This window comes from Dermacentor albipictus, chromosome 6, assembly GCF_038994185.2.
Source record: "Dermacentor albipictus isolate Rhodes 1998 colony chromosome 6, USDA_Dalb.pri_finalv2, whole genome shotgun sequence".
Taxonomy (NCBI): Eukaryota; Metazoa; Arthropoda; class Arachnida; order Ixodida; family Ixodidae; genus Dermacentor; species Dermacentor albipictus.
The window spans coordinates 63,841,228-63,868,593 of NC_091826.1; the positions used below are offsets into that span (position 1 = coordinate 63,841,228).

Genomic DNA, 27,366 nt, shown 5'->3' on the forward strand with positions numbered 1-27,366 from the left:
ATATATCTCAAATAAACTTCGCAGGTGGCGGAATTAGACACCCGTCTGGAACTTGTATTTTAGATGAGAGTGCTCTTATGCTGATCTCTACAGCGATATTCTGTGTTGCAGCTGCCGGTACCACTTGTGCACATTTGGATGACTAAGGAGAATGTAAAATAAATGAAAGTGTGCGAAAGAGATAGGTTAGAAACGGGATACGGGTCACCATGCGCTGTATATCGACCCCAGTAACCATTTTTTTTGCCGCAGTGATTGTTGAAAGTTAAACCTATTGGTCATATCTACTTTCCCGAGTGTCCAAAACGCGGCTTAAATATTCAGAACGTGAGGAGAGATTACGGAAAGAATAACGAAGATGTAAATATCTGAATATTATGTAGCATGTAACAGTATGAACGTGCATTAGTACAAACTGCACGATACGGCGAATACAAGACAAACAAGCACTGTATCGCATGTGGGTCTATCAGAAAAAAAAAAGAAAAAGCCGAACGCTTGTTCAACGGTTAATAGAGACTTGGATATTATTGAAGGAAATGCTGTCACCCTGAGCTAGTCTACTCTGCACACCTACTCTGCACCTACTCCGCACAAGAGAAAAAGGGAAAGGTGAAGAGCTGATGAGTGATGATGAGGACAGATTAGACGGATGCTAGATGTACAATTGCGCAGCATTGCTACTAGTGCGGATCCACTTAGATGTTGCGTAAATTTTCGAGAGCATCTCTCAATGCAGATTGTTGTACATCTTGGCAAGCGAACACTGACGCCAGGGAATAAGCTTAAAAGACGTGCTCGATATCGATACGCAGCAAAACTATAGACCAGTGACGGACAGTTATTTGTGGACATATAAGAGGCGCATAGTATTCGAGCTTTGTAATGCTATGCTTAGGCTGCGGTCGTCACGCTGGCAGAGCAGGTATTTGTAGTGTTTACCACATTAGGCGTGGCGCTAGGATTGTAAACGCTGTTGATCGTTCATATTGGCAATCGCATAACCTACGCATATTATGCGCGGTAAGTCAAAATTCGAGGTGTCTAATCGACGTTTGTCCCGTCAGAGAGGCCACACAAATGTAATGGTCGACGCAACGCGTGCTCGTAAAACGCGACGCAACCGAAAGCGCGCAATGTCGGTGATCTGAAAAGACCACATGCATCTCTTATAACCGCCGGTTGTTGTAAGCGGGGATGCCGGAAGTTCCGCGTCCATAAAAGAAAAACCGATACTGCGGTGTTCATTTACCATATTGTAATGGTCGTACCTGCGTAATACTCAAAAGTAGTGGGTCTCCCAATGTATACGATGCTGTTGTTGGCGCTGTTATGCTCTTGAAACTGCGTATGACTGCAGTATCTATGGACAAAACAGTAGCCTTCCTTCTCGTGTACGGGCTTCCGTTTGTTGCAGAACATCTCCTCATTGCGCACATAGTCTGAACGTAGCTTAAGCTGTTACTGCATAGTTTCATTGAGAGGCTCTGGTACGGCAGAAACCTCTGCAGTGGGCTTATCAGCCGGCGTTTTAAAGGGACACTAAAGCGAAACAATAAATCAGTTTAGGCTAACGAAGCATTCTTTGAGAACCCTGCAGGTAGTCATTTCAGAAAAATAGTTTGATTATTAGATGAGAAAATGAAGGTCCAAGCATCAGTATTTGAATTTCGTGACAAAAACCCAGCGCCGGTACGCACGCGTGACGTCAGGGATTCCAAAGTATGTTACCGCATTTGGGCCGCGTTGGCTGAATAAAGGTTCCCGAAACTTGCCATGTTTAATATTTGGTTCCTTTAGAATGCAATGCAGTCAATCTGTACCACTACATATAATTAGTAGGCCCTAGAATATTCCATCAAAATCTATGACGCCGCAGCCCCCAGGTGCGGGAACATAGGTAGGCGTCGCCACCGTATTTCGTTCTTGCGCTTTTTCTGGCTTACCCAAAGTCTTATCATTGTAAGAGTGGTGCTTTTGGTGTTGTATAACGGTAATTTACAGATGCAAAAAAAATCATTTTTCGCTTTAGTGTCCCTTTAAAATCGGAAAGCATCACGCGCCTAGTTCATTATGTCTAATTTAATGTTACCTTTCTCGCTACTTTCAAGCCCTCTATGCCCGACACCGCCGCTGGATTCGTCAGCTTGTTTGTTTCATTTCGTGCTCAGTAGAAACGGTCTACAATGGCGTATTATATGCGGGTTTATATGGCAGAAAAGGCCATTCGACGTTCGCAGCAGGAGTTACGAACAATGACAGCCTCGCGGTCTCATGGTAAGAGAAGGGGTCAAATTAGGTATAGCTTTTTACCTGATTGACAAAACGACACGTGGTAGATGGGGATGCTGGTCTGGAAGGAACCCATTTCAATAAATAATTTCAATAAAACATGCTACGTGCCTGCTGGTGTCTGTGTCTTGTATGGCGACTACGGTGGTGGAGAGCTGTTACAGCTTCCCCGTGGCTAGAATGGTTTGGGATCACTTTCCGAAAAATGTCAATTACATGTTTATTCTTTGGTCAATTGCTTTATCTTGCTTCGTGGTTGCCGGAGTAACTTGCGAACTTCACAGCGGCTTCGCAGCGCTTGCCTTCATGGCCAATGATTACGATGACAACAGGCTGGTGAAAGTAACAAAGAAACCTTCGCTTTAAAAGCTCATGAATGTCGGGTAAGCAAGGGTTTAGAGAAGGCACCTGCTTTATAGCTATATATCAGCTGTCGACGTATTTTGCATCATTGATAGTAGCTACATCGTTGCATTGCCATTTTGTGGCGCTGCGCATGTCGGTAGCTTTTCTGCCGCAAATTTCAATATCATTTCGGTATAGTAACGGACAGAAAAGGATGATCGCTAGCCGGCTTACTATTGAAACGTTATTTTAAACCGATAGCTTTCATTGACTCTTCCCCCACACTTCGTTATTTGTATGCCTTTGGCCGCTTATGTGACCTTGAGAGTGACCATCGAGCGCACACGCACTTACATAGACACGCCCACGCATACGCGCATGCAGACACATGCAAGCGCACGCACAGCGCACAGATGTGCAACACACACGCATACATACGCACAGTACGGTCCACCTTTAGAGGGAACCCACACGGGCGTTGTCGGTGGTTCGCTGCCCTTTCGCTGGCCCACCCGGCTTTTTTTTTAATGTAAAAGCATTATATGCCCCACTACGCGAAAATCCGGCGTTGTCGTCAGCGGTGCGGCCGAAAAATGATACCGAAAATTGCCGACGGGGCAATGAGTAAACACACTTCAAAAAATGCTCAGATAGGCGTCAAATTTCTCAGGCAGGTTTCTGTAAACAAATAGCAATAATGCCTTTTAGAAGAAAATTAGGTAAATTTCGGTCTGGCTGGGAATAGAACCCGGGCCTTCGGGGTGCAAGACGAACACGCTGTCTATGCATGGTTATGGTTGACTAAAGTTGTGCCTAGTGCTCGCGTAATTGCACACGCCACGTCACTGCCTCCGTCATTGCCTCCCACACGTCACTTCCTATTCAGATTTCACCGGGGCTGTGTCTACTGCGTTGCACTCTCGACGCCAGATCATGAGCGTACAAAATGAGATGTGCCTAGGGCGTGCGTCATGGCACACGTCACGTAGCTGCCTCCCGTATGTCACTTGCTCTTCCAATTTCATCAGTGCTGTGTCTACTTCGATGCACTTCGAAGAATCAATCAATCAATCAATCAATCAATCAATCAATCAATCAATCAATCAATCAATCAATCAATCAATCAATCAATCAATCAATCAATCAATCAATCAATCAATCAATCAATCAATCAATCAATCAATCAATCAATCAATCAATCAACTTCATTTCCCATTTGTTCCTCTTACAAAAACAGGGGGAAAATGTTTGGACAGGAACAAAAAGCTACTGCAAAGTAGCTGTCATTTCATTTTTTATTTACTCTGAAGGCCGTACAGGCATTACAGAGAGAATTGGCAATAGTAAAAAAAGAAAAAGAAGGCTAATGAGGCAGCACATGATCACAGATAGCCGCCTTGAACACATCATGACCTGTGATAGAGACGACGGAGGTGGGTAGGCGATTGCAGTCTTGACTTGTTTTCGGAAGGAAGGCTTCGAGGTTGCATGCCCTGAGGCACCGCAACCTTTATTCGATTATCGAGGTTCATTGAAGAGGTTTCTGCCCATGTCTTGGCATAGAGGATAACAAGCAAACCGTATGACTTATACAATGAACATAATGAATACAGGTGAGCAACACATAAAAATGCAGTGATATACATTCCCCCAAGGGACATTATACCAAAAGAACACATTCATGATAGAATTATTTCACATCCACTGTAAGGGTATACATAGTGTAACGCGTAATAACGTTAAACTTAAATAGATTCGTACAGACAATGTATTTAAGGAATTATTTAACAAACATATATTAGGCTGTTAGAGTCAAACGTATGGGATAATTAGTTGAACAAACTTAGTATACTACATAACAATTTAATAAGTGCGACATTTGAGGTGTAAAAAATGGGCGTAATCAATTTCTGTTCAAAACAAGAAATCTCTTATAGTCTGTCCTGGTAATTCTGCACAGGCCAATTCCTTGCCAATGTAAGTGTATTAAGTAAATGGGCATGCAGTGTTCTAGTCTTTTTAATCCATGGTTCGCACGTGAGAAAGGTATTACCCATTGGCCTCTGTTGCTAATAATATATTGGTATGTGTGAGCTTTTCTGAGATTACATAACATTAGGAAAAGTTTATTATGAAATTTTAAATTCTGCTTATATTTCATAAGATTAAACGGGAAAATGTGTTGCAGAAGAAACAGGTTCAGCGTGGCAAATAGCTCGCCTTTGTGAGTGTCATGGGAAGTATCTGCAACGTGGCGAATGGCTTTCTTTTCCAATAAAAAGAGTTTGTTAATGTTGCTTTTTGATGTGTTTCCCTGTACAAGGTTACAAGAATATATATGGCAAACATAGAATCAAGGACGAACAATTTAACCTTCGGTGGAAGTACTTGCCGACATTTACACGGTATACCACAGGACTTTGCCAAACATTTTGTCACATGATCGACATATGTGTTCCAGTTCATGTGCTCATTAAAAATTACTCTGTGTTCTGACCTCCTGCACAAGTTGTACATTTTCTTATCCTGAGTATAGACTGAGGTTACGGTTTACTAGGTTTTACACAGGTGGAAACAAAGGAGCTCTAGTTTTGCAGGCATTAATTTCTAAGCAATTTATGTTAGTCTGGTCTAGTAGTGTTTGTAATGTATTATTCACTAAGCAAGTTAGTACGTGAGCGTTGGTAGACTGGGAAAAGAGGGCCGCGTCATCTGCATGCATGACGCACTCGGCACGTTTATTCAGCCTGGTTATGTCATTGACGTAAATATTAAATAGTAGTTACCCCAGTATACTTCCCTGTAAAACTCAAGAAGGTATTTCTAACAAAGAGGAACAATTTTCATCAATTGCAACGCACCTCTTTCTATGTTTTAAGTACCTTAGCGGCAGCTGTGAAGCGTGGTCGCCCACGGAAGCACGCCTCAGGGGACGAAGCAAGGAACACAAATAAGACGACATAGTCGCGACAGACCTACCATATTAGGCATAAAATAATATTCATGGTTCTGCAGCAAAATGGTCCCAATGTTTCCAACCTGTGACCAACCTATACGCAAACGCACACACTGATTCAGCAGAAAAAACTTTAAAGCATATCGAAAGCATCAATGGAAAACATTTCACCTAAGCGATTGCAACGTTTTCGCATTCCCGCACGTAAACAGTCTTAAGTGTCAACTGAATCGGTTTTTTTTTCGCAGTGTGAAGAAACTGATACCTGTACTGTGCCTCCCGCTTGTTGAATAGGCGGATATGTTGTGGCTGGAAGGGCAAGCTCGGTATGCTCGCTGCACCTAGCTTCAATTTCCTTGTCTGTTATCAAAAGTGGCCAGTTGCTACGAGCAGCATGTGAAAAACATATGACTAGCATATTGAGTAAAAAAAAAGACATTTTTTTGCTTGCTTATTACCCGACGAGCAGCAGGCAGAGTGGCGGCTAGATAAATCGCACATAGGGAAAGAACGGAAGCGCTTTCCAGCGCTTGCATAGTGCAGGGGCAAAAAAGCAGACGAAGCAGGCGGCACGCGCTGCGCTTATGACTATATGCGCATGCGCCGCATTTCCGAATCTCGCGGCCGGTCAGCGCCGCGCGGGCCACCGGCGACGCGCTCGCGCGTTTCCTCTAAGAGTGGACCCTACTGTACACCCGTGAGCAAAAGTATACGGACCAGGGATTGCGTGATAAAACCAATTTATACCTCTGCCTATGAATGCAACTTGGAATTCAGGATTGCAATCCAAACTTGGCATTGGGTACTTTCCAGTGGACTCGTCAATTTGAGTTTATGCATGTTAACTACAAAGAAATTAAGGCTTTTCGGCGACCCTGTGGTCCGTACACATTTATTCACGGGTGTACATACGTACATAGCGTAAACGCATGTATACCTACATACATCGATTTAATAACCCTTTATTATGTGTTCAATTTGCTTGCTCGCAGCACAGAAGAGATTTAATCCCCAGATAGAAACGCGCAGAACAGGCGCTGACTAGGAACTGACCAACAACGAGGTCTCTTGTTAGCGCTTCTCACCCGTGCTGTCCTATCCTTTTATTACTTCCCTTTGAGCTGTATGCCACAGAAAACTTAACTCGCTCAGTCGTCTTCTTTGCCACCTGTTATATGTATAGGATTCTCCGTTGTTGGGTGAAACCTGATAATTCCCGATTTGTGCACCCCGAACAAGATTTATAAAAAATTAGATTAAACACGATTTTCCCCCGTACGCTCGTCCTTTCGTAATGGCTAAGAATAAATGAAGGCGTTCCACAAGTAACGAACGAGGCCCTTGTTGCATGAGCAAGTGGTCAGAATGAATCAAAATAACACAATGAAGCACCCATAAATACGATATATAATTTCTCTTCCCTTAACTTTCAAGTATGAATCGAAGTACCTATGCGGTGTATTAGTGCCTGGCGGCCTTCAGGTAACGCAAGCTTGTTAGTCCTTTTAATAGCCGCGCGTACGCGAATACGGCAGTTTCACCCTGCATTGCATTTTGCACACGTCAAGTGTATGCAAACGTTTATGATGCGCTAGAAAGCTGAGGTACCGCTCACGCTTCTCTGTATTGCAAAATTGGGAGATGAGAGGGCGTTTACTCAACTGTGGAAGGTTCAAAAAAGGCCGGCAAATTAGCCTAGTTTAAATTCCATTAATCTTATTGTGAGAGTGTGTGGACGCAAAGCAGTAAAACTGGACAACAGACAAGGATGGACACATACATATGTGCTCCACGCGAGCCACGCTTTCCCGTGTTCGCTCTTTATTTCTGAACAATAAGCGACGCAACCTGTGAAAATGCTTCATCTGCCGCTGTTGCTAAACGAGGTGCCCGAGCAGAGGCTCAGCGCCACCGCCAAGAGGACCCAGTCGTTCAGAATCAAATTCTTTGCCACAATATATCGCGAATTCAAAACTACTAAACAGCTGCGCTGGGAAATTGCATTAGGAAATATCGCAATCGTCGGTGAATTGTTTTGGACAAATATTGCCTACAACAAGGATTCGTAAAGATGTGTTCGTCAGATGACTTACGAGTAGCTATTTTACGATATGTTTGTGCCAGTAATTGCACTTGTGTAAAAATCGCTTGCGTCCAAATGCAGACCATTCCCTACGTTTATCCTTTATAATTGTTCCCGGGAAAATCCTGGACATCGGGCTGCCAGACAACAAAACTCCTCAATTCCTCTGTGTTTCCCCGAATTTAAGAAAACATAAAACCCGAAAATGAAGGCCCCTATAGTGTGGTGGCCCCATCCATTGGAGACTTCCACATATGTTTTGTTGCGTGTGTAAATGTGGCTTTTGACATCAAATTGTTCCTGTGGCGCTTTGCTCAGAAGCACCCAGCTTTAGACTGCGGACGCATGGTAGCAATGTGTTTGCCAAATTTTAAAGACTATTTTGCAGTTCTTTCAGAAGAGTTGGCAATAGAAGACGAACACTGTACCAGCAGGACAGTAATGCCTTGGGCACATATATTGCTTCATCTTTTTCAACATCATTGTCATCTTTGTACTTCACTCTGCTTTATTCGTAGTAAATACTCACTGTGTATACATTGAAGGGGACGAACATCGCAGCGTGTTTTTATCAAAGTGAGCGGTGCTTCCACGCCTAGTTCGGTCCCAAATTTCCGGCTGTGAATATGCAAGGTAGGAGAATGTTATAAAAAGGAACACGACAAACTTAATTATAATCGTAATTCTGGGGTTTTACATGCGAAAACCACGATATCCTTTACTGTCTAGAATGCGCCGCTTGTAGCAAACAATACATAGGTGAGACCGGACAACAAATCAATACAATACTCAATGGTCACCGCGCGGACACAAAACACAATTTACCCAAAGCAGTAGCCAGCCACTTTAATGAACATGGACATATGTTTGACAAAGCAAGGCTCTATATACTACAAACAAATTTCCGTTCCCCTCGCGAAAGGAAGTACGCGGAATCATACCTCATACACAAGTTTAATTGCCTACACCAGACAGGAATTAATTTGGCACGCGGCAACTTAGAATCTTTAAAAGCTGTAACTTAAATCTGAAACTCTCATATCATCAACCAATACACAAAACACATTAGGCCACCAGCCAACTTTTATTCTTAACCTCACCTACTCTTTCATTTCGGAGGAAAAAAAGGGGAGAGGGGGAGAGAGGAAGAAAAGAAAAAGAAAAAAAAATTTCCTGCCTACTACTCAATTTAATGTACTCTTTCAGGATTTTACGTCTATACCAAGTGTACGATCCCCTTCTTCCATGTACACTTGCCCGCGCCCGCTTCTGCACGCGTCGCCCTCCTGTTTGCTATACCGATTTCGCCCCCCCCCCTTCCCCCTCACCCCTTTTTTAGTCTTTTTTTTTTTTGAAACCCCCTCGACAACACATTCCGAAGTCAATATGCCTTTTTCGGCGCCTCAACCATCGCCTTCTGGATGCCGCCGTAACGACACCTACGTTAAGCGCGTGGGGCAGTGCCCCTTGAAAGACCATGCCGCTGCCTTTCAATCACCCCACACATTGCACCGCAGACTCCCCGTCGCCACCTTAACTATTTCAAAATTACTCGACCTATTGCTTGACCGGCCGTTCTAATGCCTCAAAAACATGCCGCCAACGACTCCCCCGGATTACCTCCTAACCTTTCGCATCCCCAACACGCTCCCAAGCCCCCGTATTTCTTAAAGATTTCATTTTTCTCTTTCTTTTTCTTTCACCCCCCCCCTTTGTTGTGTCTTGGTACGGCCCTGGCACCCCCCTGCTTTTTTTTTCCTTCTTTTCCCCTTTTTTCTGCTTCTATTTCTTTTCTTTCCTCCCCGCGTGCCCACTCTCACGCTCTTGTCCCTTCGTCTTGAGAATGAGGTTCACAGACGTCGGACGACAGCGCCTGTTCCCTCTTGTAATCTCTCTCTTTAAAACCAGCCGCCAGCGACAACACCCGCACGTGACGTCACTGCACTAACCCTTTAAAACTAACACGCCGAGGATGACGAGGCCGCCTTTGACGAAGATAGGTCCACCTATCGAAACGTTGGCCAGCCTGTCTGAGGTACTTCAACCCTGTTTAAAAAAGTTTGTACCACAATATCCTTACGAGGTACGCTGTAATAGAGGGCCCCGAAATAATTCAGACCAGCTGGAGTTCTCGAACGAGTACCATTACGTGACCGTTTTTACATGCCTTTTCCAAGGAATGCGGCCAGCCCCGGGAGGATCGAGCCCCTGACCCCGAGCTCAGCACCGCTGCTCTAAAACTGCTGAGCTACCGCGGCGTGTAAAAACACAAGAAAATCTTTTATCAAAATGATCTTTGTTCAGGCCAGGCTCATTGAGTTGTACGATCTACACGACTTTTCTGATGGCACCCTCAGCAACCTTCCGACAACAAATGCGTGTGACAAATGCTTGCCATCAACGTGACGTATATTGTTGAACGAATACGCTGAATAATGGAACTGGGCTAGTGTCTTTCAGAGCTTTGAAAGAAGGATGATGCTATCAAATTATTTTATTTAACTCAACGTTGAATAAGCCTGTCGGCTGACGCAACTGTTTCTTTCGCGTAAGCGTTAGGCTAACGTGCTCCTTGAATCAATAAAATTTGACATCAAATAGTAGGCTTCATCTGGTTTGTCCACTGCAGCGTAGTGGCCCGCTCCAAGTATAATAGCCTCGGTGAAATTGTGCACTCGAACTATGTAACCGCTTATGCTGTTAGAACCGTCCAGCGCCTTCCATACACCACGAGAAGAGTTTCGGTACTGCGACGCTCCTGTCCAGTTCAGTGTACGGAAGTAAGCTCTCAGGTTCGTCGATGGAAACAGTGCATCCACTTGCCCCGTGTAGAACAGCACTTGACTGGTGTTGAGCAGCAGCTCTATCTGAGCGCTGATGTCCGTCACGATGTCCAGTGCCAGGTTGGCCATGAAGATTTGACTGTATGGCTCGAACTCAACGTCAAGCCCAACATGTATGGCTTCTCTGAAAGCCGTCGTGTTGACGTAGTGGGAGTACTCTATGATGTTTGCAGGCTTCTCAGAATACAGAGCGCTCGCTTGATTGTTGTACAGCGTGAGCTTTTGAAACAAGGTGGGCTGTGTGCTATCGGTGAAGATTGTCTGTAACAAAAGGTAAAGGGCTTCTTCCACTTTACGAGACGCGAAGAGGCTTCTCATGACCTGGAATTGCTTCGTGAAAGTGTCGCGACCTTCCTTAGTGAGCATTGAAGCACGGTACAGAAATTCGCTGGAGTCGGCTATATCGAAGATTGGCCCCAGGAATCCGACCCCAGCAATTGTTCCTCGGAGCTTGAGAGGTACCGGTTTGACTGTGTTTGTGAGCAGATGGAATGCGATACCAGCTGCGTATCTTCCTGAAAAACAAAACAATAAATTGAAAGTTAGATTTGAGAACATGGCGACTTCTGCAGAGTTTTCATATCTTCGTTGCAAATTCAGACTGACGCGTTTTGTGTCGTGTTGTACATGAACCTGGTAAAACAAGCACAAGTTGCCTGCGATAACTGCGTGTGAGCAGATGACTGCACAGTACAGCACTTCTTTAGTTTTATGCACTGAAAGTCGAGAATGAATGCATACACTAATGAAAGCTTCTACATGAAATTAGGATGTTGTGATGACAGAAGAAAAATAACGTATACTACTACTAATACTAATAATAATAATATTAATAACAATAATAATAATAACCTTATTCACATCTGGTAATTTAATGATAATAATATAATAATAAAAGGTTTGATAATATAATCAAACCGACAATGAGTACGAGCCTGTGCTATCAGCATCTTGCAATCGTTTGCCGGGGTGGAAGGGGATGTGGCCTTGTAAACAGAAAATACGTCCACAAAGACCATAAGGTGTGCTTCTGGCGCGAGTTACATATAGGAAGAAAGAGCTGCGTTAAAGGAATGGGAAGAAGATTGCGAAATCACGGCTTATGTTCTCAAACTAGCTCAGACAAACCCTAAGATTTTTGCCTGCATTACACTTTACATGAGAAGGGAGATAGCGCAAAGCTTTGTTACAGTGGAATATTATGTCATGGTGCTCTTGTTATATAAAAGGAAATATATGAACGAAAGCGGCAGTGCTACACGTTAAGAATTTGTACAGAATAAGTAAAAGTGGCACGAAGACTGCCGGTGATTTTTCTTGTCAAGCTCGCTGGTAAACAAAAATAAAAGATCTTGCAGCGAAGCTGTGATGGCTAGGATTCAGTGCATTTTGGTTCTCCGTCAACAACACTATCATCATCAATGCCTCATATCCAAGTGAGCATTCAAACCCCTGTAAGCGAGCAAAAAATGCAATGACTCAGCACCGTAAGGCCAAGGCTACAAGCATTCAGCTAAGTGAAGTGAACATTGCTTACATTCTTTGTAATCCCGCATAGCAAATACACAACAACATGCCGAAAATTGTCATCAATGGCTCATACCCCCGTAAGCAAGAAAAAAAATGGGATGGCTCTAGCTACGTGTGGTTCATGGCTGCTCCCTTTTCGTGGCTTAGTTGTGACGACGTTACCCCTGAGGTTGTTGTCGGCGATATTAATGTGGATGTGTCGGGACGGAAAAGAGAGATGTTTACAAGTTTTGTGTGGCAGAGAAATCGCTTACGATATCACACATGCGGCCCAACCGACCACCCAACGGCTTACGTGCATCGATTTGACAATTTCAAAGAATGTGTTTGCAGTTGCCAGTATGCCGATCAGTGTATATCATAGCGGCACCAAAGCCATAGTGACCAAAGATACTAAGTGACAAGGAGCGATGCAATAAAGCCTGTCCCACAAGTTTTCTTACGACGATGTTTACATCGTCGCTGGAGCGCTGGTCATCCACCTTCGCAGGGTGGAATGGTCAAGAATGTTTTTGTTAGATCCCGCTGGCACTCGGGGCAGTATAAACATTGCAAACTGATCTTGACAATGTCACCACTTGGTTCATCATGTGGCTAATGTCACGAGACCCTACAAGGATTTCACTAGTACCTTTTCATTGGGTGATTGTTCACCATACTCCAAAGTACCTTATCGGCAACTCGGACATATCATTCGTGGGGTCATGCGTATCATTCGTATCATTCGTGGGCCACCTCGGTCTTACACTTTCAAGTCATCTTTCTTGGTCTTCCCTTGTTACGCACATCACTAACGAAGCCAATCGCACGCTCTCTTAGTTTCGCCACAACTTGCGCTTCGTACCCTCATCCTTAAAAATACTAACTGATCTAAGTTTCGTCAAACGGAAGCTAGAATAAGCATGTTCTGTTTGGGACCCACACCAAAACGCCCTTTCTAATACTCCAGAAGCAGTGCAAAATCGTGCAGCTCATTTTAATTAATCTGATTATTCATACCACAGTAGTGTCTTAGCTAAAATTTAGAAGAAGGAATTTTTAATCTAGATATAAAGTGTCATGCTTTTAGACGGTGCATATATCACCCATTTTATCGTTATGCTCCTCGTACATTAGTCATCACTTCAGCGCACCGTCAACCTTGGCGATTGCGTCAAATCTCCATGTCTTCCGCGTGACCGGACCACCTAGCACTTTCTCTCCTTTTTTGTGAATACTGCCCGGGACTGGAATGACCTTTCCGCCGACGCCGTGCACCACTCCAATCCACATCGTTTCAAGGCTGCCTTTGAGCCCTCATTTCACTGAAGCGATCACCCATCCCTCATGTAGTACCCCACATCGGGATCTGTGAGGTATTAATTATAAATACATACAAAAATTAACAAAGAAATACGTACCATATTGACGGCTAATTGTTTCAAACCAATGCAAGCTCATGCTTGCACTAGCTTTCACTGTATATTGATGTGATCGGACATTTCCCCATCCCCCACGTTAGCAGCAGGCCTATCGCCTGTACTAACTTACCTTAGATATCATCTGCAGCGAAAAATGCAAGGGGGGTGCTGTTTAGAGACGCTTGCATCAAGTAACAAACTTCTCTAACATTTCTTGATTAACGGTAATGGGCTGGCCATTGCTATCACGGGTTAACGCATCTTTATTCTACTTGCCAGCCCATACAACACAAAAAGCTGTTGTCACTGCATTACCTGCCCAAAATTTCAACCAGACAAGGAGCATAAAAGTGCCCATCGATGACCATAAGTAAACCTTAGGGGAGTCACTGACAGGAGTTTTCAGGGGGTTTTTGCTGAAGATGACTATTCTACTGTAAAGACAAACAATTTTCTAAGCACAAAGAGCATTGGCAGTTTCGCCCGAAGGTGAAGCATCGAAAGTGATAGAAAGCAACAGCCTAGCGTTCATGCTTTTCTCAAGGCATTCCAATCATACGCTGCGTGACCACGTGCGATGCCGCGCGCGGGACACCTGCTGTAATGCAGTAGAACAGTGATACACTGGCCTGCCGGAACTATCGCTTCAACTTTGGCCTGCTGCAGCTTTGACCTCCTATAAATTTGGCGTGGCACAACTGTTACCTGCCAGAACTTTGGCCTGTGACAAATTTTGCCTGCCACAGCTTTGGCATGCCACAACTTCTGCCTGCCGCAAAATTGGTCTGCCACAATATTGAACTCCCCGAATTTTGGCACGTCACAACTTTGCCATGCCACAACATCTTCATGCCACAACTTTCAATTTGTCACTAGACCGGAAGTATCATAAAGTTGAACTTGACACAGCACCACAAGTGTCATAAATTTGGCATGCCACAACTTTGGCAGGCCACACTTTGGCGTGCCACAACCTTTAACGTATAGCAACACTAGAAATGCGACAACTTTGTCCTGTCGCAAATTTGGAATGCCACAACCTTGACGTGTCATAACTTTGGCCCACCATATCTTTGGCCTGCTGCAACATTTGCCTCAAATTTGGCCTGCCGGAACTTCTGCCTCAACCTTGGCCTGCAACAACTTTGGCCTGCCCCAACTTTGACCTGCCAAAACTTTGGCCTGCTGCAAATTTGGACTACCACAAATTTGGCATGCCGCAACTTTTGAATGTCACAACCTTGGCCTGCCTCAAATTTGGCCCCCCTCAGCTTTGGCCTGTCGCAACATTTGCCTGCTGCAACATTGGCCTGCCACAACTTTGGCATGCTATAACTTTCGAATGCCACAGCTTTGAGCTTGTCACAACACCAGAAGTATCGCAAATTCAACTTGTCACAGTACCAGAAGCGTAATAACCTTGGCCTGCCACAACTTGGGCGAGCCACAGCTTTGAACTTGGCAGGATATCAGAAGTGTGACAGCCTTGAACTTGTCACAGTACCATAAGTGTCACAACTTTCTCCTGGTGCAACTTTGGCATGCCACAACTTTGCCATGCCTCAACTTTTGCCTGCCACAAGATTGGCCTCAAATTGGACCGACCGGAACATCGGCCCCAACTTTGGCCGGCCGCTATATTGGATGCCACAACTTTGACCTGCCACAACTTTGGCCTGCCAGAAGTTTGGACTACCATAAATATCGTCTGCCACAACTGTTGCATGCCACAATTTTGGCCTGGCACAAATTTGGCATGTCACAAGTTTGGCCTCAACTTGGCCTGCCTTAACCTTGGCCTGCCTCAACATTGGCCTGCCACACTTTTGGCATGTCACAACTTTCGCATTCTACAACTTCGGCATGCCACAACTTTGAACCTGTCACAACACGAGAAATATCGCAACTTTCAACTGGTCCCACCACAAGTGTGATAACTTCGGCCTGCCACAACTTTGGCTTACCACAAGCTTGTACTTTTCACAAAATCAGAAGTGTGACAGCTTTGAATTTGCCACAGCACCAGAAGTGTCACAACTTTGTCCTAGTGCAACTTTAGCATGTGGCAACTTTGGCGTGCCGCATGATTGTCCTCAAATTTGACTGACCAAAACTTTGGCCCCAACTTTGGTCTGCCACGAATTTGGACTACCATAAATTTCGCCTGCCACATTTTTGGTATGCCACAACTTTGGCCTCAACATCTGGCTGCCTCAACTTTGGCATGACGCGAATTTGGCCTACCACCATTTGGCCTTCCACAATGCAGGCCTGCTGCAATTTTGGCCTGCTAGAAGTTTGTCCTGCCACAACTTTGGCCTGCCACAACTTTTGCATGGGACAACATTCGTATGCTATAACTTTGGCATGGTACAACCTTGGCACACCCCAACTTTGAAGTCTCACAACACAAGAAGTGTCATATCTTCGAACTTGTCACAGCATCAGAAGTTTCACAACTTTGGCTTGTCAGATCTTTGGCCTGCCACAACTATGGTCTGGCACAACTTTGGCCTGCCACAACTTTGGCTTCCGATAATTTGGCATGTCGCAACATTGAACTTGTCAAAACTTTCGCCTGTCGCAACACTGGCCTGCCGCGACATTGGCCTGCCACAACTTTGGCATGCCACAGCTTTGAACTTGTTACAACACCAGAAGTGTTGCAGCTTTAAACTTGTGACAGCACAAGTGACACAACTTTGTTCTGGCGCAACTTTGGTATGTCACAACTTTGGCCTCCCTCAACATTGGCCTGCCGCGAGATTGGCCTCAAATTTGGCCGCCCAGAACATTATCCCCAACTCTGGCCTGTCGCAACATTGGCATGCCACAACTTTGGCCTGCCACAACTTTGACCTGCCACAGCTTTGGCCTGCCACAAATTGCACTACCATAAATTTGAACTACCAATACTTTTGCGTGCCACAACTTTTGCCTGCCACAACTTTGGCGTGACGCAACTTTGGTGTGCCACAACATTGGCCTGCAACAACTTTGCATGCTACAATTTTGGCCTGATACCACTTTGACCTGCCAAAAATTGGGGCTGCCACAATTTTTGCATGTCAAAACTTTGGCACGGCACTACTTTGACATGCTATGACTGACGCACCACAACTTTGCAGTTGTCACAACACTAGAAGTGTCATTACTTCGAACTTGTCACAGTACCAGAACTTTCACAAATTTGACTTGTCACATGTGTCAAATTGACACATGTCACATGTGTCAATTTGACTTGTCACAGTTTTGGGTCACATGACTTGTCACATAGGTGTGGCAGGCCCCAAAGTTGGGGCCTGCCACACCTATGGCGTGCCACAACTTTGCTATGCCACCGCTTTGGCCTTCCTCAATGTTGACCTGCCTGAACTTTGACCTACCACCAATTTCACCTGCACCCGCCGTGGTTGCTCAGTGGCTATGGTGTTGGGCTGTTGAGCACGAGGTCGCGGGATCGAATCCCGGCCACGGCGGCCGCATTTCGATGGGGGCGAAATGCGAAAACACCCGTGTGCTTAGATTTAGGTGCACGTTAAAGAACCCCAGGTGGTCAAAATTTCCGGAGTCCTCCACTACGGCGTGCCTCATAATCAGAAAGTGGTTTTGGCACGTAAAACCCCAAAATATTATTAATTTCACCTGCCACAAATTTGTCATGCCACCACTCTGGCCTGCCACACCTTTGGCTTGCCATACCTCTGGCTTGCCATAAATTTGGCATACTACTACTTTGGCAAGCCACACCTTTGGCCTGCTGCAACATTGGCCTGCCACAACATTGGCCTTCCATAATATTGGCCTGCCACAACTTTGAACTTCTCACAACTTTGGCCTGTCACAATATGGGCCTGCCACAGCTTTGCATGCTGCAAATTTGGCATGCTAAAATTTGAACTTGTCACAACACCAAAAGTATCACAACTTTCAACTTGTCACAATACTAGATGTGTAATAACTTTGGCGTGTCACAAGTTTGGTGTGCCACAACGTTGAACTTCTCACAACACCTGAAGTGTGACAGCTTTGAACTTGTCACCACACCAGAAGTGTCACAAATTTGTCCTGGTCAACTTTGGCATGCCACAGCTTTGGCATACCTCAACTTAGGCCTGCTGCAAGATTGGCCTCAAATTTAGCCAGGCGGAACCTTCGCCCTAACTTTGGCCTGCCGCAACATTGACCTTCCAGAACTTTTGCATGCCACAACTCCGGCCTTAACTTTTGCCTGCCTCAGCTTTGGGCTGCCCGAACTATGACGTGCCGCTACTTCGGCGTGCCACAACTTCGGCCTGCCAAAGCTTTGGTGTGACACAACTATGGCACCCCTCAACTTCATCCTACCACAACTTTGGCCTGCCACACTTTGGCCTGCCACAACTTTGGCCTGAAACAAGATTGGCCTGCTACAACATTGACCTGCCAATAATTTGGCCTTCCAAAACTTTGGCCTGCTACAACTTTGGCTTGCCACAACTTTGGCCTGCCACAACTTTGGCCTGCCGCGACTTTTGCATGCCACAACTTTGGCCTGCTAAAGCTTTGGTGTGCCACAACTATGGCACCCCTCAACCTTGGCATGCCCCGAATTTGAAGTTGTCATAACACCAGAAGTACCACAAATTTGAACTTATCAAAGCACCAGAAGTATCAAAACTTTGGCGTGCCAAAACTTGGGCTTGCCAAAACTTTTGTATGCCACAACTTTGGCGTGCCACTACTTTGAACTTGTCATAGAAGGTGATGTGTTGCGACTATGGAACAACGAGGAACATCACCCCAGGTGTCGCACTTTCATGGTGAGGTGGTGTAATGAAAAGGCTGGATAAATTTAACTCCAAGTTTGCTATTCGTTGCGCTCCGGCCAGTGTATGTACGTGTTATACCCACACACCTGCTGAGCAGGAACACCAAGGTGCTTGCGCATCATGCTCATGCGTGCAGCGAGGAGTTTACGCAAGTTTATGAAACCTAATCGATGAAGATGCGCACCTCCGTACGACTCTCCGGCAACGTAGAAATCCCTGTCCTTGTATTCAGGAAAGAGAATCAGGAACTGGCCGAGAAATTCAGTGACAGCCGCACTGATATCCTCCAGGCTGTGTGCGTAACCCGAAGGATCTTTCGTGAAGCTGTAGCCCGCCCCAACAGGGACGTCCAGGTAAATGATGCTGACGTTCTTTTGAATAGTCCGGAGCCGCTTGGACAGATTTCCGTCGCTGTTGATGGCCAATGGTCCGATTTCGAGAAATTGGCCGAATAGGGAGGACAGTCCTGGTCCTCCCTGTGTCCAAAGCATAAGCGGAGTGGTGCACGTGTGCTCCTGAAAAATGAGTTAGCTGTAATTGTGGAAATATCTAGCTTTGTTTTCAATTACTATGTTGCAGTATAGTACTCTATTTGCTAGTACTGTGAATATGAAGTACTGCGGTGTTGCTGTGATACAATGCGCACGGGAAAAGGAAACTCGAGTGCATAGCTTCGTTGGGGCTGCACACGAACCGACTTGAAAAATGTGAGCCAGCGCACAATTTACTCACGCATTATATGTTATTTAAATGATATACATTATTTATATTATTATTTTGGACTCTAACAGAAAGCGGAACCACAGGCAGAATCTACCTCAAGAGGGCAGTGCCACTAAAATTGATTTGTTGCATGTAAAGCTTGCGGATGCAATTTACTGGAAGCATGTTTTGTTTTACTTTTGTTTTTACTTTTCAATTTTTGTCACGTTTTAGAAAAACTTGTATAAACTTAAAAGGCTCTCAGTTCTCTTTTGGGTTACAGTGTAATTAAGAACTACAGTACTTCCGACGACATGACGAAACCACGACAAACTGTAGTTTTCTCTTTTCGACGGAGTTGGACCCCGTAGTCAGAGCTATATCACAGTGTTTTCATAATTTGTGGCTGCGGAACATGACGGGATAGCGGTTTATGGCGTATCGTAACTGCTGCGTGAGGAGACCGCTCGGCAGGTTTATCTGCAAACCCTTTTGGTAGCAATAGTAAAACGTTGTAGAGTGTTGTTTATTTATGGTGAAGAGCTTAGATATAAGAGATGTTTTGTGCTTGTGGATGTGGAATAGTAAGCAGCTGTATCACCCCTAGTTTACGATTCGTGCTCGAGGTGCTGAATTGTAGAAATAATCGGGCGAAATACTTATCATTGCCAGAAAAAAGCATGAGTTCACCTGTTACTCAGAGGTTAGGAGAAAAATTCAATAGAGGTTCTCGCCCTCGTCTTCTGTACGTAACGCTGGCGAAACCTTTAAACCTGTTCCGTGGTACTACTGGGGTTACTATATAGTTAGAAATGAAATTTTTGAAAGTTTGCGAGCTTCGCTGCGGAAACGGGAGACGAGCTTGGAGCTGCGGAAGGTTCTAAGCCTGTGGGGAGCCCATCTGCGCATTGTGCGTGCCTCATGCGCTTCGAATGTATTTGGGATTTACTACCTGTTCCAGCATGCCAGGTCTTGACGCAGGCTAACAAATACAGCTTCTCATTAAATTCATCATTTCTTTGTGAGGCAAGGACCTTTCGAGTTCACCAGTTTGCGAAGCACAAAAAAGAATTGGTTGAAACAATTGTTTTGCAATACAAGTAGGACGAAACGTAACCTTGTTTACTATGTTATGAACAAGAAAGAGCTCGTGACGCTTAAGACAAAAGGAAGGAAATCACGGGGTTTTGTTAAGGAGTACTTGGCCCATTGTTCAATCGGTGTAGAAAGTACATAGTAGACGTGAAATGTTAAGAAATGAAGGAAGGAAAAGAGCGAAAATGAGGAGCAACGCAAATGTTGCAATTGCAATATAATTTTAAAATACATCATTCAGCTTAAGGCATTTCCCGAAAAACGCCCCAGATGTTCCTTTTATTTATCTTTACTTCTTCTTTTTCTCCCTGTCACTGGCAGGTGCCATTTCCATACGACCGTGGCACAAGTGGCTTTGTATAAGCTCTGAAATATCTAAGAAAAATATTCTTCGTATCGCTAGATGAAACCCTACTGTGGACCAAAGGGTTTCCGCAGTGTTATCTAATGAATTAATCTTATGTTGCGCTGTGTCTCGGCACAGCTGTGCCGAGACACAGCGGCACACGGGCACATCTTAGATATTCTTGATCAGTCACTGCGTGCTATTCTCTCTTTTCCTATACCACGAAATAAGCTTTTTGTATTCACTGTGCCTGGAACATGGGCCACTTATATTCGCATTTCGTTTTGATTGCATTGCAAGAATCCTCCCGCTGCAAATATCAATAAAAATAGTATCAAAGCCTGTTTATTCCGTATAAAAGCTTCTCGCGATATCAACGGTAGCGTTGTCGTATTCTTATGTAAATAAAATAGCATGCAGCTGTAGAGCAAACTGGGAAGAGAGAGAGAGAAGGGAAGAAGGAAAGGCAGGGAGGATAACTAGACTGAGTCATGTTTGCTACCTTACAAACTGGGAAAAATCTTTAATGAGAATACTGCCGAAATGTGAGCGGATCAAAGAGTGGGAAAATCGGAAAATGGATTTATACATATGAGAAACGCACTGAAAGAGAGCGTCAAGCTTAGTTTTTTTCTGCAAGAGGTGCCATACTCTGCGCTACTCTTGAAAGAAAGCCCACGTAGCCTCTGCCTTACTTGGGTATCAGCCATTGCATTTTTGATCATTTACGGCAGTAACCATTGCTTACGGAGGTATGAACCATTTTTTAGGCGGTATGAGTAATTGCATTCGCCTTACGTGACGGACGGACAAATTTCCATTTGAGTAGGTATAGAAATGTTACGCCTTTAAAATTTTGACAACTAGCAAAATGTGAGTCAAAGTTTCAAGCGCGAGTCGACTGCGCACATTTATGAAAACAAGAAGCTGATGACTTTACGCTATTACTATGATCGAGATCGAAGCCCAATATATTTTATTGTGGACCCGAAGTCAAGCAGAGAGAACGTAATGGTTACATAAGTACAAAGGAAGATATGTGGAACAATTGATGCAATAGCAAGAAGCAAAAAACATTCAGAGCCACTCTGGGAAGGTGGTTGGCCAGCGGACCTGTATACAACTATGGCCTGGTGCTATGACCACGTAATGCATCTGCTGTTCCAGTTCGGCAACGTGGTTGCACATGTCGTCATACACTACACCGTGACTGATCGCGCTAATCCTACCGGCGCACTGAATTGAGTCAGTTGGGTCCTCGACGACGACCGTCTTCTCCATATCGTCTTGTCCTACGTCATTTCTTTCATCTTCTTTCTCGGGAATCCTGTGTAGTCTCCTGGTCATCGCACACATAATATTTGTATAACGGCCTTTTGACCAGAAAGGCAATCCAGGCCTTTACGTTGCCTTTCTTGACAAGACCCTTTCTGTAACTGGGCTTTGACAACAGACGGTGTTTGATGTGTACTTCAGCCGCCATGCCGTCGATGTACCGTGGAAGACTTTGAACTGTCTCCTACACGTCAATGGGCACGTTGATTACCTATCCCTTGATTCCGAGCTGCCCACCCCCGTGTGTCAGACGTCTGATGCACATGAAGGGAAGGCGAGGTGAGACTAGCCATTCCTCCAGAACATTGAACTTCGGAAGGTGCGCTGGCACGGGCGCGTACACGCAACCGTTCGTCATGGTGAAAAGCGGAACGGCACCCTTTAAGAGAGCATTTCGACACGTACCACACCGGTGATAGTCGGACAGATACTGGTCGGGGAAACACCGCGTTAAGAAATTGAACGCACGTTGCCGCTTCTCTCCGTCCGTCACGACAACGATCGTAGTAAGATCGTTGTCAGACAAATTTGTAACACACCTTGCAACTGGCGCCGAAATTGCGATCCAGGCAGTCTCGTTGCGACCTGGCGTTCGCACCCTTAAAGCGATCGACGTTGACACTATGGTGCCGAAGTAACTGGGCAGCATTCTTCGCCTTGCGATATGCGTCGTCATCTCTGGCGGCTCGCATGCGCTTGGCGTTTGATCCACGAGCTTTGTTCGTTGCTGCCTGCCGTCGCCTCGCACATTCCCGGTCTGTTCCCGCCGTTGCTCTTCGTATGAGCGCTGCTGTTCCGCAGTGCGGTTCGTTCCGCAGTTCCGCAGACTACACGTGTCCTACTCATTGAAGGGTGAAACGGAACTAAGATAAACTACGTCTTTCGCCTATAGGATCATACCCCTACGGGCCCACATCCTTCTAAAGCAATGGCTCATACCTCCGTAAACGCGGCCCACATGATGACAGTCTTTGCACACGCACATCACGAAACGCTGGACACTAGCTTAAGACAGCTCCGATGTAAAAAGTAAGCTACGTAATTATTAGTGCCAGTCTTGGTGAAAAGTCAAGCATTTCCACGCGATATGTGGTAGCTGGTTTGGCAGTACCATTAAAATCTGCGTTCAACCTGAATGCGCTTAGACATCATGGTGCCGCAGCTGTGCCGCAGCTGTGCCATTTATGCAATGGCGATTGCCAAAAGCAATCGCCATTGCATAAAGAATTCGGCTCATGTACGGGATTTCTAGTCGAAGCTAATGACGCGGTACACATCGTGGAAGCTTTGATCATCCGTGTAACCAATACTTTAAAAAGCGAAGTGAGTGCTGCTTCACTGCAAAACAATAACGAGCGGGTGTGAGGTAAAAGACGAGAAGGGAGACAGGAGGCATTTATTGTGACAAGCAATCCCCCAGAGAGGGTACGTGCCAGTATATACCAAGGATCTACAACTACAACTTTGTAGCTCTGCGCTTCCTTCTTTTCGTCCGTTCATTTTACGGTGCAATTCCTTGTGAAGCGAATGTTTACCTGGGCTCGTAGGTACAGGAAGAAGAGATGACTTCCAAGTGTCTTGTTCACAGTGATGAAGCCCGAGTGAGCAGTGACGTTCACCTCCTTTTTGAACAGCTTCACTCTGCTTATAGCCCTGGCCTCGTTACAGTTGTTCTGTTCTATGAAAGGTGTCAAGAACAGTGGCCCGGAACCTGTGGAGCTAACGAAGATGGAATTCTTTGGAGACAACAGCTACTAAAGAGTCAGACTCTTATTTATAGTCTCGTACATTGTGGCTTAAGCACACACTGTTTTTGTTTGCTAGAAAATCCAACAGAACATTCCTGTGTGTCTTCAAGACTGCAGCATACTAGAAAGAATGAAGTGATAAAAAAGACGTGTTCACATTCATTTTTGCTTAAACAGTTTGTAACGCGATTTGGCAGCAACGGGTTCTAAAGAAGAAAAGCGTATTGGTCGAGTGGTGCAAATGTTTTATCGCTAAAAATGCACATTTGTTATTGTTACTGTGAACCCGATGTTAGGTGAACGGGTAATATTTACACGCGCACTTGTTTATCTTTTAGCGGTGACCACGTTACTACGGCTAAGAAATGCTAAATGTTATCTCTCAGGGCAAGACGCACTTTTCTGTATCTGAAGTTTCTCGAATATTATCGCCGGTTCTATTCGTTGTCTAATGTCACAGAACCATGTGTAATCAGATGGTGCGCGTGACACGATTTGCACAGTACTTTCTGGAAAGTACGCGGGCAACAGTGATTACGCTGTAACTTTTGACAAGGCATGTATAATAACCGAGGCGCTTGACCTGCAGATCAGATTATCGAGGATCGAAGAATGTGCTCGCCGCTATTGTTGTACTGAGAGTTAGTTCTTTTGTTGGGCACAGGGTCGCCAGATAAACAGTTAGTTCTGTCACATGTGTTGGACAACTATGGTAGTTCAGCTTCACAGCAATGTGACAACATGCACGCGAAACAAGGCATTTGTATTTTCCACATGCTTACGCAGCCAACAATAACAGAAAAGACACAAAATGCTGATTGAAGTATCGTCATGTTGCAGCATACAGTGCAGAATAGAGAACCACAAAATATTTATTCGCTTGTACTGTGCCAATCGAGTTTACTTGTTCAAAGAATAATGCCACAAGGTTTAATACGCAAGTGTACTATTAGGTATCATTTCACGAAACAAAACATCACTTTTGTTTGCGTATAGGTGGGCGCGTGCTAAAGTGAGGACTTCTACGTTTGGTGTCATCTCAAGCAGCCAATAAATTTCCAGAAAAATCTGAATGGTAGATGCGTGGAACGGACGACTGTTTTCAGGAACGGACGACTGTTTTAAGGAAGCCGCTGTGCGCTTCGTTATCTGACAGATTCGGGTTCTCGTTTTACTGTGCAAGTACTGAAGCGACATATTTCTTTTTGTGTGGCCACAAAAACAAAGCAACAAAAATAAATAAAAATGGGAGAACACACAGTAGCGCAGGTGATTAATTTATTCTGTTTCAGCTAGTTACAGTGATCTTTACAGGTAGAGCACTTGAAGGCTCTATAAGATGTCACTTCGTCTACTTGAATTAACCTGTCATTTGTCTGCGGCGTTTACGGAGACATTCCAGTACTATTAGAATCATGCGGTTCGATACTCGGCTAGTGACTGAAGCTCAACTAGTACTTCTTTGTTTTTATAAAAGGGGTGCTTTTTACCGCAACAGGATATAAGTAGTTACTCATCGATGCCAAGCGCAGGTTACTTCGTTGCGCGTTTTCTATGGCGCCTGAACTTTTCTATAGATTCTGTATAAAAATGCCCACAAAACATATATTCTAGATCATCGAGAGCGGAGCATCTGCGTTTGGTTTCTGTAAGAGGAATGGTTTATAGTACAAATATAACTGGTTTCAACGTCTTCCAAATCTCAGATGATGTTTAAGGTGCAGTAACACGTGCCTTTTGCCGCATCGAATGTTACCTGATAGCATATACAGGCTGTCCCAGCTAACTTTAGCCAGAGTTTTAAAATATGCAAATGCAATGTAGCTGGACAGAACAAAGATAATGTTGTTTGCCGTTGCTTCGAGACTCAAACTATCTTTGTCATTTCACCTGCTTAGATAATTAGTTTTAATAAATAATCAAATTCTCAAAAAGTATATTTAAATGAAAAGTGTTAATGGGAAAATTGCAGAGCGGCATGAAAAACTTCCGATATTATTTCTGTTCCTAAATAAGTGCTAAATAAAAGTTTTTTTCCGAGCGTGAAAGAAGCCTGCAATAGCATGCAAAACGGCCGCGCGACTGGCCGCTCGAGGCACCTTGCGTATGTTCACGGGCATCTTTCACGCTCGGAAAAATACTTTTATGTAGCACGCAGTGAGGAAGAGAAAGCTGTATTGCTAGCTTTTGATGTCGCTTTGAATTTTCTCACTGACACATATTATCTACTTATAATATTTGAAAAGTGCATAAATTAATTAGGACTAATTATCTCAATAGGCTGAATGAAAAAATACTTTGAGTATCGCAAAGCGACGGAAAACAGCATTAGCTTGGTTCTGTCCAGTGAAGTGGCATTAGTGTCTATTTAAACTCTGGCTAAAGTTAGCTGGGACGCCCCGTATATTGTGTCGAGCTTTAATGATACTACTGTCTTGATACGTGTCTTATTGAACTCTTAATTTGGGATATAGCGCTTAACACGCTACTTTTTATGGTGCACTGCGCAATCCCTACATTTGCTGGTTTCGAGCTTCTATTTTGCATTCAAGTCGTTTCAAACGTAATTTGATCTTCATTTGCGACAAATAAAAATAATTCACCCATTTCGCGTGTCATAACCATGATATTTTTCTGGGGCACTTCTGATTAATCTTGACTATGTTGATTTCTTTAACGTGCACCCACAATAGGGAACACGGGCGTTTTGCATTTCGCCCACATCAAAATGTGGCTGTTCTGGCCAGGATGTGATCCCTGGTCCTCGCGCTTAGGGTCGCAATGCCTAAGTCATGAAGGCATCGCGGTGCGTACAAAGCAAAGAGAGAAAAAAGAATGTATTTATGCTTTGAGCAAATGACCTTTCAAATAGGTATTTGTTGTGAAACGCTAGTTGTTTGCGCAATGTGCTGGCGAAAAAAAAGGCCGTTGCAACGACAAGAAGGCACACAAGTGCAGTTCGTTGTACTAGAACTTTGACTGAATAAATTGAGCCTTTGATGGAGTTGGTAAACTATGATAGCCCAAAGTTTTAGTGGGCCTCATATTCTTGCCATTATGAACTGCCAACTCGGCGAAAGGTAGAACCACTGAGTGCATATTATGTTTCGTCAGGTTCATACTCACTAAACGATACATTCGAACAGACACGTATATCTTTACTGACGCGTCAAAACAGAGTGACTCTCAGTAATCAATAGTCAGAAGACCTGTAAAAGTGGTATTTTATATCTGAGCAATTGGTTTCCATGAAAAGCAAATTTTTGTGTGGAAAACATAAGTAGGCTCACCAATAAATGAACTCCAGGGTTGATGTGAAGACCACGATTATGCAGACTTTTGTTGGCTTCATGCCGTATGACCGAAGTAATTGCGTTTGCCTGATGTGCCCAGCACTGCCAGCTCAGTGTACGTTGGAACTGGGCTGTGAGCTTCTCCGTACTGCCGCGCGAGCCGTGAGCACTTTCTGACGTCGCCGTATGACAAACTGCGGCATCTGCTTTCGGCGTTTAGAGCCTTTGCGTTTTCTCTTCTTACTTTGGCCCTCATGACTGTACCGTCTCAGGAACTGCGAGTTGTGTTTTTATATCGAAATCCTGCCCCGCTTACAAATCGCGAGCCTCTCGCGCTCTTTTTTTGTGTGGAACAACTGCTTTAGTCACATTAAACAACTGGTGTGGGGCGTCCATGACGCAGAAGGTCAGTGAACGCGGCCCGTACATCTCTCCAGTATTCCTCTCAAGCAGGAATGTTAAAAGCGTAGTTCTGGAAAAACTTGCTTTCAGGTGACCGTAACGGAAATACCGTTTCCGTTTATATGCGCCGAATTGCAACGTTTGTGAAAGACCGTAGTTTCAGGTGGGTGCGAGCTTTTGTATGA

General features: G+C 44.6%; 2 protein-coding genes across 4 annotated transcripts in view; one reads left to right on the forward strand and one right to left on the reverse strand.

Moving 5' to 3' along the window:
- Positions 1-27,366, forward strand: part of LOC135912296 (venom serine carboxypeptidase-like) — a 174,799-nt gene that overhangs the window by 48,558 nt on the left and 98,875 nt on the right. The window lies entirely within an intron of this gene.
- LOC139061119 (probable serine carboxypeptidase CPVL) lies at positions 9,607-26,915 on the reverse strand. The gene is made up of 4 exons (XM_070540696.1): positions 26,777-26,915; positions 23,274-23,457; positions 18,445-18,775; positions 9,607-11,034 (listed from the first exon to the last, which is right to left on the reverse strand). Exons 1-4 carry the CDS (start codon positions 26,836-26,838, stop codon positions 10,232-10,234), a joined length of 1,380 nt encoding a protein of 459 aa, XP_070396797.1. The 5' UTR covers positions 26,839-26,915; the 3' UTR covers positions 9,607-10,231.